This window comes from Zootermopsis nevadensis, unplaced genomic scaffold (assembly GCF_977971745.1).
Source record: "Zootermopsis nevadensis isolate Lab colony 2312 unplaced genomic scaffold, Znev_1.0 Znev_ptg000021l, whole genome shotgun sequence".
Classification (NCBI taxonomy): Eukaryota; Metazoa; Arthropoda; class Insecta; order Blattodea; family Termopsidae; genus Zootermopsis; species Zootermopsis nevadensis.
In genome coordinates, this window is record NW_028259153.1 from 5,235,689 (window position 1) to 5,253,342 (window position 17,654).

Genomic DNA, 17,654 nt, shown 5'->3' on the forward strand with positions numbered 1-17,654 from the left:
GAGGTGAATGCACATTGGTCAGTACTGTTCATTTTGAAAAAATATGCTGATCTTTATACTTGCCTCTCTATCCCCCAATCAACTTTGCTTTCTTGACCTTTCTGGCCTTGCTCAGCCTCTGAGAAGGGAACTTTGATACAATATTGATGCAAGTGGTGAAGACTGAATTCTGAATTATGTGGTGACCATACTCTGTAGTTACAGGATGATAGGATCTCAGTTTCATCTCACAAGTTGTTTCCCATCACTATCTTCATACTTTGTCTCATGTCTAATGGCCTGCATCCTAATATAATTGTTTATGGGGAACTTGTCTTGAATTTAGACTACTAAGGTTCTCAATCTTCTGTTTAACTCGATGGAGCAGTCCTTCAGAAGGTAATGATTGTTGAACTAGCCCAGAAATCCTTTGCATTTGATGTAACCTAGTGATTTGTTACTGTGTGTATAAGAGCTGGCCACTGGTCCATATTCTAAGCCAGGTGAACCTAATCCTATACTTGATCTCATTCTTACCTTCAGGTTTTCTGACCAAACTTTTTATTTCTGTACTTTATACATGAGACCAGTATTATATTTATTTTTTGTAAAACTACCTTATAATAGTTATTACAGCTTTCAACAACATGGGTGTCCATAATATACTCTGCGACCCAGTAGCATATCATAAGCCATGCTTCTTTTGTCAGTCTACTATGCCTTGATCAGAACTGCTATATGGTAGAAAGTAAATGAACAAGAACAGTACTGATGAATATTTTATTTGTTCACATAAACCCATACCCCAATGACAAGATCCCTTGCCTTTCTCTAAAATATAGAAATAGAATCTCTATATAAAAATATCTATTTGTTTACAATGGTAAGAACAATGTAACAATAGTAAAGCTTCATGCATATGGATAATTATTTATAAAAACACTTTATGATGCCAGTGGTATTTCAAATTCTATACCAGGAAAGGCTGTCTAAATAAACTGCTTTTATTAGGCAGATTTGTGATAAAATATACTAACCTTTCAAGTGTGAGTTGGGATAGATTATCCAGAAAGAATATGCTACTTAATTTTGGCTTACTAGATTTAATGTTGCTGCTGGGTCAGAATATTTTCATATCTGAACTCTTGGTGGACTGCTAAGGGAATGTAATGTATTACTATCAGCTCAACTGCAAACCACCACCTGTCATCATAAGCTGTCTGCACATTGTTATCCCAACACATCTAAATATCATACCACATCATCCATTACTGGAAGAATATGACGATCCTGCCTTCATCTTTGAACTACACATGCGCACATTACAAGCCATCCCCCAATATCCTGTAAAATCCTCATCATATAACAAGTGAACTGCATGATTTTCACTTAAGAATTGCCAGTGCCAATTGTTCACCTGTGCAAATCTAAATACACATTTTCCAAATGGATTCTTCAAGATTTTACATACACCACAACTGATTGGTCCATTGGCATGTCAAAACATGGCAGTCTGAATAACAATTACAATTTTATCTATACGTCATACAAGGGAACAGAACAGCTGGTGGGACTTGAATCATTAAAGAACAAACCAACATCTTTTATCTTGTACTTAACAAGAACTGTAATGTGACCCAAATTGGTATGATTCAGCACTTATATAAATTCTGTTGAAGTGTTGAAAACAGCAGTTTCCCAAAGCGTTATATGTACCACAAGGATTTCAAAGGTTACATTGCACATAATAAATTGTTACAAACTGTTCCAGGGTTTCACCTGCTGTCAGATAAACTCTATTATTCAGAACATTCTGTACAAGCATATGTCCTATCTACCATATGCTGTGCCCCCACAAGTTCCATCCATAATTTGATAATGCATAGCTTATGAACATACAGTGCCCCAAACTGACACACATTACAATACGGAATATTAACCTTGTTATCGGAAGACATGGACTGTGGTCATTTTGAACACCTCCACTAGATTGCTAAATCACTAAGTGCTATTGATGATATATGTAATGGTTTAAAATTATTTATTTTGTTCACTGAATGTATATGCAACTTTTTGGGACACACTGTATATAAGATGCATTATGGGTTGGTCCTAAATATCATGACTGGAAAAACCAACTTCCTTCATAAAGAAGTGCTGATGGTATTGTCATTGTTGTTAAAAATGGTTAATAATATAAAAGAGGAAATATATACCATCTTTCTAATTCACGAGCTACTTGACTTCAGGCTGATGCATTACTTCAAGCTTCATGTTGAAGGCTAAGCAGTTCCACTTCAATGTCATTATTAGGACTGAACACTTTTGAACACTATAAAATAAAATAACTTCCTGTTCACTAGCCCAGTGACATAATACACAATGAAATAAGAAAATGGTTCCAAACATTTTTGGCATGACATGAGTTAAAAGGTACAGTGTTGCCAGTGCATGTTGTTGTCACACTAACCATTTCAAGTCTAACCACCTGCCTGAGCAGATGATACAAACATATGCATTATCACAATAACTGGAATTACCCCAGCAATAGATTACTCTTGTCAGGTTGTCATGTACACTGCATCTTCTGTTACACTGTCTGTAAGTAAGTTGTTGGCATCACAACAATGAGTAATATGGTTAATTGGCAACTTGCGAATCATGAGAGAATTTATGTAGCTGGACAGGAGAAAATAACAATCAGTTCCTTCATCATGTGATGGTCATTCTTCACTGGCTGGAATTTGTAGAAAGATAGGCATAAAGACCATCACACATTGCATTCCAAAAACATAATTGGCCCAGTAAAGATGAGTTGTAGTCCAATGGTTTGTCAAATGAACAATAGTATTCTGATGAGTAATGGCAGTAGTTAGTACACTCTCTTGTCTCATACTTTCAGTCTGTATTTCTCTTCCTTTAATAGCTCACCTGCACAGGTACTTGTGTTGTTTATTTACATCTGCACCCCATAACAGTGATTTTGGCCTGGCTCATTACAACTTGGTTTATACAACATGACAGCAAAGTAACTGTTCAACCAAAAAGAACAATATGCACAGCAATATTCACAGCAGTCCCCCTGCTCATAATGTACATACATAAGAGAAATGAGTAATGTTATTTCAAATAGTATTGCTGACAAGGAGACACTACTGCACTTAGGATGGAGTGTAACTGTATTAATATATTTTTCAAAAACTTTCATGCCATATTGTAATATCCATAATTAGGAGAGAAAAAAGGAGAAAGGCTAGAAGATGGTGTATTTCAACCATTTTCCAGTGTTCAAGTATCCATTAGTATGAGCATTTCTCCAAGTTTTGAAATTGCACTGTATACAGTATGAAGTTTGTTCTTTATGTACCTTGTCTATTAATTTTAAAGATTGCGGTGGAAAAACTGAAATTAATTATGATTATTGCCATATCTAATTCTGTATGATGAACTAGAAGGATGTGAAGTCTGATACCTCTCTCAGAAGAGAATTGCTAAGACAAGATTAAGTGACATTCAAAATCAGAATTTCTGAAATCCTAACATGTGGAGTAAAACTCTGAAAGTATATTCTTGCACATTTCTGATGTTTAACAACATTCTGAATCTACTTTTGCCAATAATATAAATTTTCAACATGCTTTCTTTACCACAGCTTGGTGAAATATGTGTAGTAAGGTACATATTTTCTTGTTATAACAAGTTGTGCTATGCAAACATGAAAGAAACTAGCACTATTACAGAAATCATGGTATAAACTCTTGAAACACATCTAAAACAATGCCTCCTGAACATACCTTGCCATCAACATGCCAACCTATTCTCAATAATCAAAACATTTCTAACTATAAATAGTGGTAACAAACATGGTCTTGTAATCACAAGACCACATCAAAAAATGATATTCCAATATAACCTGGCAGTGAAGACAAAAAATATAACAAAATGCCACTAAAAAAGGAGGTTCAACCTCAACCATATCTATATATTAGCACTACATAATTACAACATAAACAGTAATCCACTGGGTTAACTCTCTCTCACACAAAGTAAATTACATTTCTGTAGGAAACTATCAATAAAACCCTTTCAACCAATCCCAGAAGACTACATGAAACTGAATCTAAATGCAGCAGGCCCTGCCTTGAGCAAATTTTAAAATGTCACAAATATGATGTACTGCAGGAAAGATGTCAACAAAATACTTCTGAGGGTACAAAAACTTCAGTCCAGTGGTCATTTAACTAAATGCAAACCCCAACAGTTTCAGAAATGTATCAACCAAGTGAAAATGATATTGAAAATAAATCTCACCCACTCCTAATTTCTTATCACCTAACAATTACAAAAGAGTAATTCAAATATACTGCTCAAAATCTCTCTCCTGCAAGAACTGGCAGCAGTACAGCAAAGGCCTTGATTTGTACATGTTACTTTCCTGTCTTACATGCAGACAGATAAAATATCCTGCTTTTAATTAAGAAGAGAGAAGGGTCAGTCCTGGATTACTGTGCATTAAAAGATCACATTATAAGCACCATAATATATGACATGTATAGGCCACTAAAACATTGCATATAAATGAATGGTGATATCACTGACATCATGCATTCCTTAAAGTTTTTCACATCACACACTACTGTCATGTTATCTATTATTGTTCATATTGGAAAATTTAGTTTTCCATGTAAACTATATCATACATCATTAGCATGCACCCAGTGCCTACAATCTATATACATTAATGGGTGACTGGCCATACTTTCTTACACAATGCTTAAACTGAAAATGTGAAAAAGCTCATGCTGACCACTCAGTTAAATGACATACAGAGGCACTGAAAGTTCTGGTATCTCCAATGAAAATGTATACATGTAGGATTTGAGGTTTTCACAGCGGTGAATCTGAAGATTGCTGTCTTCTGGGTTGCTGCGCTGTGTAGTCTGGTCGATGTTTATCAACGTTTCAGAGGTCATACTGCCTCCGTCATCAGTGCAATGAGTATGAAGATTTCTGTCTTCTGGGTTGTTGCGCTGTGTAGTCTGGTAGATCATTTCACGAGGTCATACTGCCTCCGTCATTGCCCTGATGACGGAGGCAGCATGACCTCTAAAACGGTGGAGATCTACCAGTCTACACAGCGCAACAACCCAGAAGACAGCAATCTTCAAAATGTATACAGAAAGAAAATTTCAGCATTGAATTCAAATAAATTCAGATCACTGAAGGTATATTACTTTACAGTTTCAAAGATCAATATTTGCAACACAGTAATTTGGACTACTGAACAAAGACCTGGTGCACCACTGGTGTTATAGAAGTCTTCTTACCTGCAATTTTTCCATCGGGCACACACATCATACAACATAAAGTGCTGGCAAATGTGTCTGCCATCACCTGAAATGTACAACAGTGACACTTCAAATCCAGTTCTTTAACCCATCGACGTGGTTTTACGTGTACACACGCGGGCATTTAAATTAAAGTTCTTGTGGTTTTACGTATAAACACGCGAGCCTCAAAGCCTAATTTAAAACGCCCATAAGTATGGAATAAATAACGCCAGCACGATGAGGTTTGCTCTCGCCTGTTGTGGAAATAAAGCTCTATGTGTATACATGTGGCAACAGTGTTACATACCAATGACCTGCAAGGGAGAGTCTAAAAATAAACGCCTGACCTGGTAGTTTACAATGGCTGTCCCTTCGACAAGCCGTCCTTTGACGGAGCTTGAAGAAATACAAGTTTTAAATGAAGTTTTAGAAGATGATAGTATAAGTGAATATAGTTCGGACAATGATAGTGTATTTGACATTGATTATACACAGTTTGTGACACCGGGAACTGTCGTGTTTAGCGATAGTGATTGTGATAATGGTAGTGGCGGTCGACAGGACGACATCGTACAGGCAGGTGTGGTTTCCAACAAGTTTTTGTGGGAAAATATACTCATTTCCTGCTTCACGAGAAGCATTTTTTAATATATGTGGTCCCCAGTTCGACACTGCTGAACTAGATGTCGTGAGTTCATTCGAAAATATTTTCGATATAGCACTTGTGCAGCACATTGCTGATCAAACCAACAGATATGCTCAACAAGAAATATCAAAAAGTGCCAATCCTCTCACATTTCGCTCTAGGATTAGGAAGTGGCAAGATGTTACAGTGGACGAAATTTACGTTCTTTTGGCTCTATTTATGTTGATGGGCATTGTGCAAAAGCCTACACTTAGATCTTACTATTCAAAGAACCGGCTGTTGTACACTCCGTTTTTTTCTGAAACTAAACTTCTAATCGACTTGCTTCCACTGCTCACACATCTCATCTTATAAGGTAAGATTATAAAACCATCTTTTAAGAGGATTTCAGTGAAAAATTCATAATTATATCTCATATAGTTCAAAAGTTATGAAAAAAAGAGTATTTTACAGCAAAATTTAAACGGGCATTTAAAAAATACTACCGCAGGAACAGCACGACAGCGGTATATGCGGGGTATTTAAACCACCACGTCGACGGGTTAAAATACATTGTTTTCATAAACTGCAAATGCATTCATAAATGCAATTTAATTATAGCATTCACCCTGTGATATTATAAATATTCAAAGTTCATTACTGCTAAAAGAGGAGTCCACCACACATCAGGTTCTGAGCCAATTCAACTGGCATTGCCAGATAATAATCATCACCCCTCTCCCAGACCCAACCAAGTATTCTACCCTCCTGTCTATGCTTTATCCACCTGAGGGCCAATTATTTTAAAACTGTTTTGCATTAAAAAATTTGGTTAAATTCTATATATTGTGACGTGTTGCCGTGAGAGCAGCATAACAATGTCAATAAACAGTTTAGTTGTCTGTTTATTGACATTGTCGCATCTGGCATTGTCTGTTTATTAACATTGTTGTATTTGGCATTGTCATATTCAGCATTGTTGTGTCTATTTAGAGACATTGTTGCTTTTTGAATTGTTGTATTCGTTTATAATTGTTGTGTCTGTTTAATGAAATTGTTGTATTCGTTTATAATTGTTATGTCTGTTTAATGACATTGTTGTATTTGTATAAAAGCTGATTACAAGCGGCTTTGGGGTGGTTGGAAAGGGAGAGTGTTAGAGTGAGGTTGTATTGTGAGGAGACTGTTGGAGGTTGTATTGTGGAAGAGTGTTGAGGAGAGTGTGAGTCAGGATGTAGAAGTGAGTTGCAAGCGATATGCTGTTGCGGACATTGGTGGAGTCGAGTGAGTGGAACCAACGAAAGGTCTGGTGCGACGCCGAGTAAGGACTGGTCGGCTACGTGAGCGAGCACCGGGTACGTGGACCGTGGCGGCCGAGGAGCCAGCGAGTGTCCAGTGGGGTGCTACGGGCCGACGCCGAGTATGGACGGGTCGGCTGCGTGAGTGAGCACCAGGTACGTGGACCGTGGCGGCCGAGGAGCCAGCGAGTGTCCAGTGGGGTGCTACGGGCCGACGCCGAGTATGGACGGGTCGGCTGCGTGAGCAGGCACCGGGTACGTGGACCGTGGCGGCCGAGGAGCCAGCATGTGTCCAGTGGGGTGCTACGGGACCAGATAGACTCGGAGGACAGAGTGTGTGTGTTCAGAGAACAGAGACACGTTACAATATTATAGAGAGGTATTTACGTCAGATTCTCCGGAACCGTGGTTCTGTGGAAACGCTTTCAGTAAACAGATGGAAATTGGTAAAGGCGAATCACAGAATGGATGACACTGAAATTGGTAATTATTATATTCAGTGTCGGAATTATTTTGACGTAAATGCGTCTATATGGAAGGGTCACTCGGCAAAAAAGTGACAGAAAAATGTGTAAGATGGTTGCCTCGGAAATATCAACAATGCGTAAATATGGACCGACAACAATGGTTATGTTACCTAAAAACTATTGTTACGTCATCTGTTTACTACGCATTGTTGTGTTACATTACTGCTGTCAACAATCCACTTTCGTTATTGCGGAAAGAGCTGAGCTGTGAGTCGCTTGTAGAAGAAGTGCGTCGTAGATTAGATAATTTTGTGCTGGTAACAACGTTTTAGAATATCACAGGTACTTATCTTATACAAGAATTATTACATTACATTACATTTCATTATATTATAGAGAGGTATTTACGTCAGATTCTCTGGATTCGTGGTTCCACTGTCAACTTTTTAAATTTCCTTCAGTGCGTTCTCTTAGAGGTACGTTTATTCGAACATAATTCTTCATTAAGATAGTCTTCTAGTGTGATGAGCAAAATCACAGAACCATTCATTATTAGGTATCTTTTCCTCACATACGTTGCTACATTTATCGCAATTGTCACATAATATTCCATTTCTAACTACTTTTTTACTCTTGCCACACTTATTATCCATTAAATTGTTACAGCATAATGCAACAATACACCCACTTTCTGCCATGTTCACTAACTCGGTTATTGCAACGCCCAGAACCAACTATAACCTTCGAGGACAAAATGCTGCACTGGATAGAACAGATTTTCGGGCAAGAATGCACGGCTGTCGTACCCAAGAGCTACTCCACAACTGACATAGTCTGGATCCTGCTCAATGTGTGTTTCAAACTTTACGTGTTCTGGGTACGTACAAGGTCGCTCTGTCTGAATGTGGCCTTATATTATTGTTCGTACTGTTAATACCACATTTCACCTCATTTATCCAACAGCAGACAGGGTACAAGTGTAAATGTCATTTTCCCTTTGTTCCAGCTTATTGTACGAGACATCAGAGGGCGGTGCCTGTTGATGAAGGCGAAGATAGAACGCTATTTTCGACCCTTGGAAGGGAAGAATAAGGAAAAAACATTGGCTATGAATGTGGTAAGTGTGGAGAGCCCTTGGTGGCTATAATGTATTCTCTGTCTAACTTTTCCGTCTAATACCAAATTTAGTCAAAATCAGTCCACTCACAACTCAACCAGATGTAAAACTGTTCTATATTTTTCAACTATGATATAAACACTGAATTTAATTAAGATTTTTACACTAGTAACTTTATTGTAACAGAATTATGAATGTTGTTTTTCTCTGGTGCTAGAATTTCAATCTGGAGCAGAAGACAGAGTCTCAAGACAACAGGCCGAGAGGCTGGAAGAAGATTATGCAACGCCTGTTGTCTTGAGACTCTGTCTTCTGCTCCAGATTGAAATTCTAGCACCAGAGAAACACAACATTCATAATTCTGTTACAATAAAGTTACTAGTGTAAAAATCTTAATTAAATTCAGTGTTTATATCATAGTTGAAAAATATAGAACAGTTTTACATCTGGTTGAGTTGTGAGTGGACTGATTTTGACTAAATTTGGTATTAGACGGAAAAGTTAGACAGAGAATACATTATAGCCACCAAGGGCTCTCCACACTTACCACATTCATAGCCAATGTTTTTTCCTTACGCTTCCCTTCCAAGGGTCGAAAATAGCGTTCTATCTTCGCCTTCATCAACAGGCACCGCCCTCTGATGTCTCGTACAATAAGCTGGAACAAAGGGAAAATGACATTTACACTTGTACCCTGTCTGCTGTTGGAAAAATGAGGTGAAATGTGGTATTAACAGTACGAACAATAATATAAGGCCACAATCAGTCAGACAGAGCGACCTTGTACGTACCCAGAACACGTAAAGTTTGAAACACACATTGAGCAGGATCCAGACTATGTCAGTTGTGGAGCAGCTCTTGGGTACGACAGCCGTGCATTCTTGCCCGAAAATCTGTTCTATCCAGCGCAGCATTTTGTCCTCGAAGGTTATAGTTGGTTCTGGGCGTTGCAATAACCGAGTTAGTGAACATGGCAGAAAGTGGGTGTATTGTTGCATTATGCTGTAACAATTTAATGGATAATAAGTGTGGCAAGAGTAAAAAAGTAGTTAGAAATGGAATATTATGTGACAATTGCGATAAATGTAGCAACGTATGTGAGGAAAAGATACCTAATAATGAATGGTTCTGTGATTTTGCTCATCACACTAGAAGACTATCTTAATGAAGAATTATGTTCGAATAAACGTACCTCTAAGAGAACGCACTGAAGGAAATTTAAAAAGTTGTAGTGGAACCATGGTTCCGGATAATTTGACGTAAATACGTCATACCTGCTTTACAATTGAGTAAAGTTTGATTAAGACTTTGTTTATTTAACTTGAATTAGTTACGCTTAAGATGGGTCTGTGGTAGATGAATGTAATGTAAAGTAATGTAATGTAATGAAATGTAAGATAAGGTAAGGTAACTATGTAGTTAAGACCGTGTACCATTTCCAGCAATACGCCTCGTGCGCAGGTATGGTGTCACCTAGGTAGGGACGATGCTTGCGCTTGCGCAGGACTCCGTCCTCAGTTAGCTTTTTTGGTTGGTTGGTTGGTTGTGTCCAGTGGGGTGCTACGGGCCAACGCTGAGTTGGCTGCGTGAGCAGGCACTGGGTACGTGGACCGTGGCGGCCAAGGAGCCAGCATGTGTCCAGTGGGGTGCTAGGGGCCGATGTGTAAGCGAAGAGTGTGAAGAGCGCCGAACTCGAGGGACCAGATAGACTCGGAGGACAGAGTGTGTGTGTGCAGAGAACAGAGACATGAAGTGTGTTGTTGTGGTATAGAGTTGACTGTATGTGCAGACCACTGTAACTGATTTAATTTGACGTAAATAAATCAGGGTTGACAATCCAGGTCGCAACGCCGACCCACGTTACAATATGATAAAATGTGAGCCTGAAGGAACTTTTCATTCATAATGTTCAACTGTGGCTTACATTTTCAGCTATTAGATAAAATTATTTGAAAATCTGATGAGGAAAACTCATAATTTTGAATAATGAGCAGAATACAGGACAGACACAGAGATGCTTTGATGAAAAATGTGTGCATATTTGTGCGTGTATAGTGTCCCAAAAAGTTGTATATACACATTAATGAATAAAATATAGATATTTTAATAAACTAAACCATTAGATATGTCAGCACTGGCATTTAGTAAACTAGCAAATTTAGTGTAGGTGTTCAAAATGACCACCGTTAGCTTTGTGGAGCTGGCAGCGGTCAGAAACTGACCGACAAGATTAATACTCTGTATTATAACTTGTACACATCTTTTTGGGACATTCTGTATACATCAAGCACTATTACCTGCGTGGAATTTAACTTGCTGCGGTCTCATTGTGATTTCTTGCTTCATTCATTATATCTAGTGCTCCATCTTTCACCAACTGATATGCTACATCTTCACCCAATTTCTCTGCTTCTTCCAGATCTCGGTATGTCAAGTTCCCTGGTGATATACCACAGAATAACTTCGGCATTCGGTAGGGACACTTCCTAGATAACACAACAGAATTTATTTACTTCAAACTTTGTCCTTCCAGATTCCTTTCTTGATTATTTTCATTCAACAATGCAACACTTCCTGTATAATGTTTTTCATACCTTTATATCACATTTGGAGGAAGGAAAAATAATATTCTTGTACAATACACCACTTGACAACTCCACTTTTGTTAGAGCAATAAATGTCAGCCAATAATTGGTCACAAAACTTTAAGAATTTGCTTATTTGGATATCTTGTAGATATTTTTGGAACCATGTGGTCTATACCAGTGATAGCAAGTCATTAAAACATGTGCCTTCAGGAGCATGGCCCCCCCCCAAAAAAAAAAAGATTTCAAAGAAACTAATAACTAAAGTAATAATTAGATGTTAATTTACATGGGGGGGATATGTACAGTTCAGAATGAATTTATGTTCATGTATGCATAACTGCAAAAACAAGTAAAAGCTGTAATATAATTGCCAGCAAAGACACAACTCGATCATAAACTGTAAGATGCCATCTTCTAATCTTTTCCTGTCACACACAAAGATATGTGTTTCTTCTTCCTGATATTTTTATTAGTTTGTCAATATGATGCCTCTTCCTAATTTTCACACTGGATGATCAGACAGTAGAGTCAATACCAACTTGTCAGGCTTTTGGGAGATATGTGAAGTGTAGGTTGTTGAAAATGTTCCATGACATAAATGACCATTACCAGTATAAGTAGTGATCTCTGCTACTCAAGATTACTGGTTGTAGAAATATCCACTGAAGAGAAAGTATGTGGATGTTAGTGTCTGAAGAATAAATTGAGGATCCCACTTTTTAAATGTCATTTTAATAACTGTAAAATTTCCATCAGTGATAAATTCCCCACATCAACCCTGATGATGAAGACAGCAGTTCTCTGGAAGTCTGATCACCCAACGTGATGTTGGCTTGTCCATTCTCTGTGAATGTTTCAAGACTGCCAGAGTTATATGTCTATAACTGAGATACTAATTTGTCCAAACATCAGGCATTAACTACATTACCTCCACCCACTTGCTTCACAATTAAGCTTTAACTTCTCTTGATGTGAAGGAAAGTCTAACATGCCTGACACTTTACTGGTATTCAGCAATGCTGAAGTCAGGTGTACATACATGTGGACATACTTCACTTAAAAACTGGACAAACAAACTGAATTTTATATATTAAGATAATACAAACTTCAAGTTCTTATGGTGAATGGTACTGTACATGCAAAATTTAATGATACCATTATGGTATTTAAAAATATGGTATCTGCAAGACTGTTGGCAGCACAACTAAATCAATGCTACCTAGCCGAAAATGCATTTGGCTCTCTTAAGACACCTTTTTTCAAGAAATAATATTAAAAACTGAACGATTCTATGTATGCATTTTGGAAATGTAGCTATGGTTACTGGGTACTGACTAAACTTCAAACCTGACCTATTTAATAAATGAATGTGGTACTGAATTACCTTATAAAGTTCTCTGCTCTTCATACATGAAAGTGATACAACACACTACAGAGAAACCTTTAGTAATTCTTACAAAATGTTCATCACGATGCTCAGATTGTGGTCATCAGAATTGTGACACAATTTAGTCTTGTAGGTAGTTATCAATATTTTGGAGAAATGCTGCCTCCACCTTCATCAGAAACCACAATGTCTCAACCCAGAACCATGAAAACTGCAATATGAATACTCACCACTGTGAACACACAAATCTCATATTCACCTTGGCGGTTCTCCATCTTCGTCCTCTTCCCTATATTGTAATCTACATGAAGATGAGTGTTTGAGCATTTTTTTGCCATTCAAACTCCATACTGCCCCAGTGAGAGAGAGATCCTGCCCAATTAGTTCAGACTTAACAGCAACTGGTGCTGAACAACCTCCACCAAGTGTACGCAAGAAGCTTCTTTCTGCAAGCACCCGGAAAGTTGTGGTTCCATGAAATAATGGTTGAAGAAGTCTGAGAGTTGCAAAGTCATCTTCTCTACACTCTACTGCCAGGGCTCCCTGACCCACAGCATATAACCACTCTTCTGCTTCCAATTTCTGGAAGTACAGCATGGAACTGTTACCATTTCATTCTCTGCATACTACAATGTTACATAACAGTTAATTAAAATAGGGAACTGTATTTTTCTACAACCTGTGGGAAAATTACAAAATCATTAAACTGGTTCTTCTTCATTCAAACAGAGAATCTAAATATGAAAACAATATTAAATTTTTATGATCATTATAAAAAACACCCTCAATCAAAGTTTTTGTTATCTCTATGTAGGGAATGGGAAGAGCTTTAGACCAGCACATTAGATTCATATACCTTTATAATGCTCAACAAATGATTAGTCCCATGCTCATCAATGCTATAATTTCCATATGTTTTCTTATAATTTAATTGTAAAATATAATGTTTGCATACTACCTCCACAAGCTTCAAAAGAATAAATACAATTGTCGGCTACATTTATGAGAGTTGACATTTCAAAAATCACCTGACTTATCCTTTTCTCCCACCCCATTCTTGATAATCCAGCAGATGCAAGGACTACAGCTGCAAATATATCACCATTATCTAACTTATCCAGTCTTGTATTGATGTTACCCCGAATACTTTCAACCTTGAGGTCTGGGTACCTTCTGTTGAGCTGTGCTGTCCGCCTCAATGAACTTGTTCCTGAAAAATCAAGACAAACACTGTGTCACAGGAATGCATTGGGTCTCCCATGTGGTCTAGTGGCCAGGATACCTGGCTTTCACCCAGGAGGCCCGGGGTCGATTCCCGGCATGGGGACCAACATAACTTCACATGACAACACACACTTAAAATAAAATAGTAACGTGTTCATTTTGCTTACCTATAACACTGCCCTTTGGTAACGTTTCTAGACTTTTCCCCACATGTTTTGGGTGCAAAACAAGTGCATCTCGTGGATCTTCTCGCCTAAAAACCAAGAGAGAGATTATAAATATTAATTTTCTTACTTCCAAGACATGTAGATACATTACCAACATTATTTGATGCGAACTATGGACTTAAGCCTTTTGTGTTTCCCTGCCATATTGTAAATAAAAGCATCACTCAAAAAGTGTTGCCCCACACTTTCTTCTCAGCAAAAAAATTATAGAAAACATGAAATTTGGCATACAGATACTTACACACCTTATTTACAAACACTACTTTTCTACAGTCTTCATCCTTTTCTAAGGAAACGAGGGCCTGTATTCCTTGTAGGCAGAAGTTCTCTAGGGTTTGTTGGAGTCATGTTTTCACCTCCCCTGCTGCATTTGGCTTATGACTACAGGCTAACAGTGTACACCTCACAATGGATGGCTCCCTTTGTCTATGTCTACCTGAATCAACTAAGTCAGTAGCCATTACCTTTCCTGCTGAGGAAATTGTTTTGTTCTTCTTTTATGGGGATTTCGTGTCATATTTATATTATTAGCAATGTAAAATTAAACTTTGGGCAACATGTTCCAATCATTCAGGGTCTCCTTCAGGGGCCCTTATAGATAATTTTTTATTCTGAAGCAGAATTATATATGTGAATTTCTATTGTCTTTATGTATTACAAAATTAAAATTAAGAATTACAAAACAAAGTAATTATTTTTAAAAAGTATAAGCTGTAGCCTCACAGTTAATAGTTAAAACTAATACTGTAAATATTGTTTGTTCCATCTTCATCTTCATACTCTTATTCATAACTACTTAGCCAATGTATATAACTTATTTAACCTACTTAACTAGGTTAAGATGGTGGAACACAATCTGGATTGTTGGGGTTTTAATCTTTATCCATCCTCCGACATAAAATTACAAGTTTTGAGGACTGGATCTGTCCTCATCTTCAGGTGTGGTGAAGAGTAAGGGCACCTAATCTCTGGGGTCCATTAGAATGAGCTATATTGAAATTAGTTCATTCTCCTGGACCCACAGAGTAGGTGAACTGAATTTCCTTCAATAATGTAACTAACTTTCTGTAAGCGGACGCTGAAGTTTCAACATTGCCATTAGACAGAATCTTAATCAATTCCCATTCACCTTCCATCCTTGTAACCTAAAATCCATAATAATGCTATCCTTCCATTTCCTTCTCAGTCCTCTCAAGTAGCTGCTTTATGCAGTTTCCCCACTAAAATTCTGTTTGTGTTCGTATTCTTGCCATTCCTCACTATTATAATAATAGTAATAATGTTAATAAAATAAATTAGGATGGATCTTTAATTTTTGGTACAAAATTACTGCAATTAATGATTTCTCACTAGGCATGGTACACTTGCTGCAGGAACAACACAACTTACTTTGAGGCAGCAAGTGAAGCAAGTATGTCTGCTTCACATTTTATAGTTAAAATATGTATGATACAAATGTCCATACAACTGTTTCTTCACTTTTACTTACTTCAGAATTGCCCCTATACACATGCCATCTGGCAATGTTGTGGGTAAATCCTTTAGTGAGTGAATCACAAAATCAACATCCTGTTGTTCCAAAGCAATCTCTAATTCTTTGGTAAATAAACTTTTCTCACCAATTTTTGGCAAAGGTTTGTCTAAAATTTTATCACCTATAGTTGACATTTTAACTGCAACAAAAACATACAATAAATCACAAACCAACAAATTTTAAAACAATTTCCAATGTATATGGTAGAGTTTATTTCAATTATACTATTATATATAATGGGTTACATACCTATTTCATATGTTTTTTCAGGAGTCCATTCCTTCAAGCACTCAATAACAAATTTGGTTTGTATAACAGCTAACTGAAATGAAGAAAGGTCTTAATAACTGTGAAGTTCTTTAATTAAATTATTCCCAAATTTACTATTAATACATTATAACTGTAAAATAATTAACTACAAATCATGCCAGCATGAGCAAATGTTAATATAATTATTACAAATAATACAAAAACACTTGCAGTATAATACTGTTTCATTTAGACTTTTATCTTTCGGGTTACTAACGTTTTGGAGGAGCCTGCTGCCTCTCTCATCAGAGTAGATATGCAACAAAACACAGATGATCACTATTTTTTGTCGTCACCACACAGAACATCAATTTTTTAATACCATTAAATATAACAATAATAATGCACACTAAACAACGCTACATTTAAAAACACACAACACCCCAAAATTTGTCTTTGTTACATTTTCAGATTTTAATGGCACTAGTGTCCACAGCTGTTATAAATTTATTGAAACAATAAGTCAAAAAGCAATTTTGAACAGTGTATTCATAATAAATCAAGGCAGCACCGTAAGCCTTACATTTGTGTGTTGTGTGTTGCATACCTTACGGCGTAGGCAACACACATAAATGTGCCAGATGATTATGAAAAAAAAAAAAGTAGAACCATGACTGGCATTACCTAATGAAAGCACCACAATTTGTCGAAGCTTCTTACCTGGCTCTTTCTTGATCCAATTTTTATATTTTCTTTCTTTTCCGGAGCGTCGTGCTTAATAAATGAACTATTCATCTCTGCTAACATTTAAAATTTACGTTCATGGGTAACAAAAAGTAGGTCGACCGATTTCTTAAAATATGGTAACAGTGAAATCAATAAATACAATATTTTTGACACAGTTACTGACACTGCAGTAGATTGTGTAAGATGATGTTATAGAAGTAATAAATTGCTAAGCACTTTCATCTCAACACCATGTTAATATGTTCCACTTAACCAGAAATCAGTCACACGATTCGCAAAAACTGCAAAGTCTGCAAGGTCGCTTTCACAATTTAATAACTGCTGCTGTCGTTCTTCACTTTCAATGAACGTCATTTCTCGTATCGATATCCTACACAGATAAATTGGAAGTTTTTATATTCGTCGTTGTTACAAGTTCCAAAGAGCCTTCGACAAGCTGCGAGAATAAAACAATATGCGTACAAAATCACGCTACTTAGTTTCAGAGGAAAAACTGCAGTGACGGAGTATATAGCACAGATAATACGAAAAGTCCAAGGGGGACAAACTCGAAATGGTCAGCTTCTTTAGGTACCTTGGCACAATGGTGCAAACCACAGGCTTCACATACATAAAAGCTTCGGTCATTGCAGTCATGTAAGAAATTAAAGGCTTAATGAAAAGCAGTGATTAAACTCTACAACGCCAATCCTCACACACGTCCAAGATCTAATACGAAAACATTTCAACCTCAGAAACTTCACCACCTTAGAAAGCGTCAAAGTTTCCTTCCTCAACAAAGTTTCTAGCATGAGAAAAAACACAATGTCGAGATTGGCTTACGAAATGTCAAAAAGATCCCTTCCTAATATAGGACCTAGAAGTCCAACTTTTGCTACCTAC

At 37.1% G+C, this 17,654-nt stretch overlaps 1 protein-coding gene, 1 long non-coding RNA gene and 1 other non-coding gene across 3 annotated transcripts; 2 read left to right on the forward strand and 1 right to left on the reverse strand.

The window, feature by feature from the left end:
- Positions 1 to 745: 745 nt before the first annotated feature.
- Hmbs (porphobilinogen deaminase-like protein l(3)02640) lies at positions 746 to 17,100 on the reverse strand. Its single transcript, XM_022076947.2, has 8 exons — positions 16,746 to 17,100; positions 16,026 to 16,098; positions 15,732 to 15,915; positions 14,183 to 14,268; positions 13,820 to 14,001; positions 13,051 to 13,373; positions 11,114 to 11,302; positions 746 to 5,373 (listed from the first exon to the last, which is right to left on the reverse strand). The coding sequence occupies exons 1-7, from the start codon at positions 16,830 to 16,832 to the stop codon at positions 11,125 to 11,127; spliced, it is 1,113 nt and encodes a 370-aa protein (XP_021932639.2). The 5' UTR covers positions 16,833 to 17,100; the 3' UTR covers positions 746 to 5,373; positions 11,114 to 11,124.
- Positions 5,586 to 10,656, forward strand: LOC147873097 (uncharacterized). Its single transcript, XR_015536077.1, has 2 exons — positions 5,586 to 8,041; positions 10,370 to 10,656. It is a non-coding gene; the product is annotated as an uncharacterized LOC147873097 (long non-coding RNA).
- TRNAE-UUC (transfer RNA glutamic acid (anticodon UUC)) lies at positions 14,047 to 14,118 on the forward strand. Its single transcript has one exon. It is a non-coding gene; the product is annotated as a tRNA-Glu (tRNA).
- Positions 17,101 to 17,654: the final 554 nt, after the last annotated feature.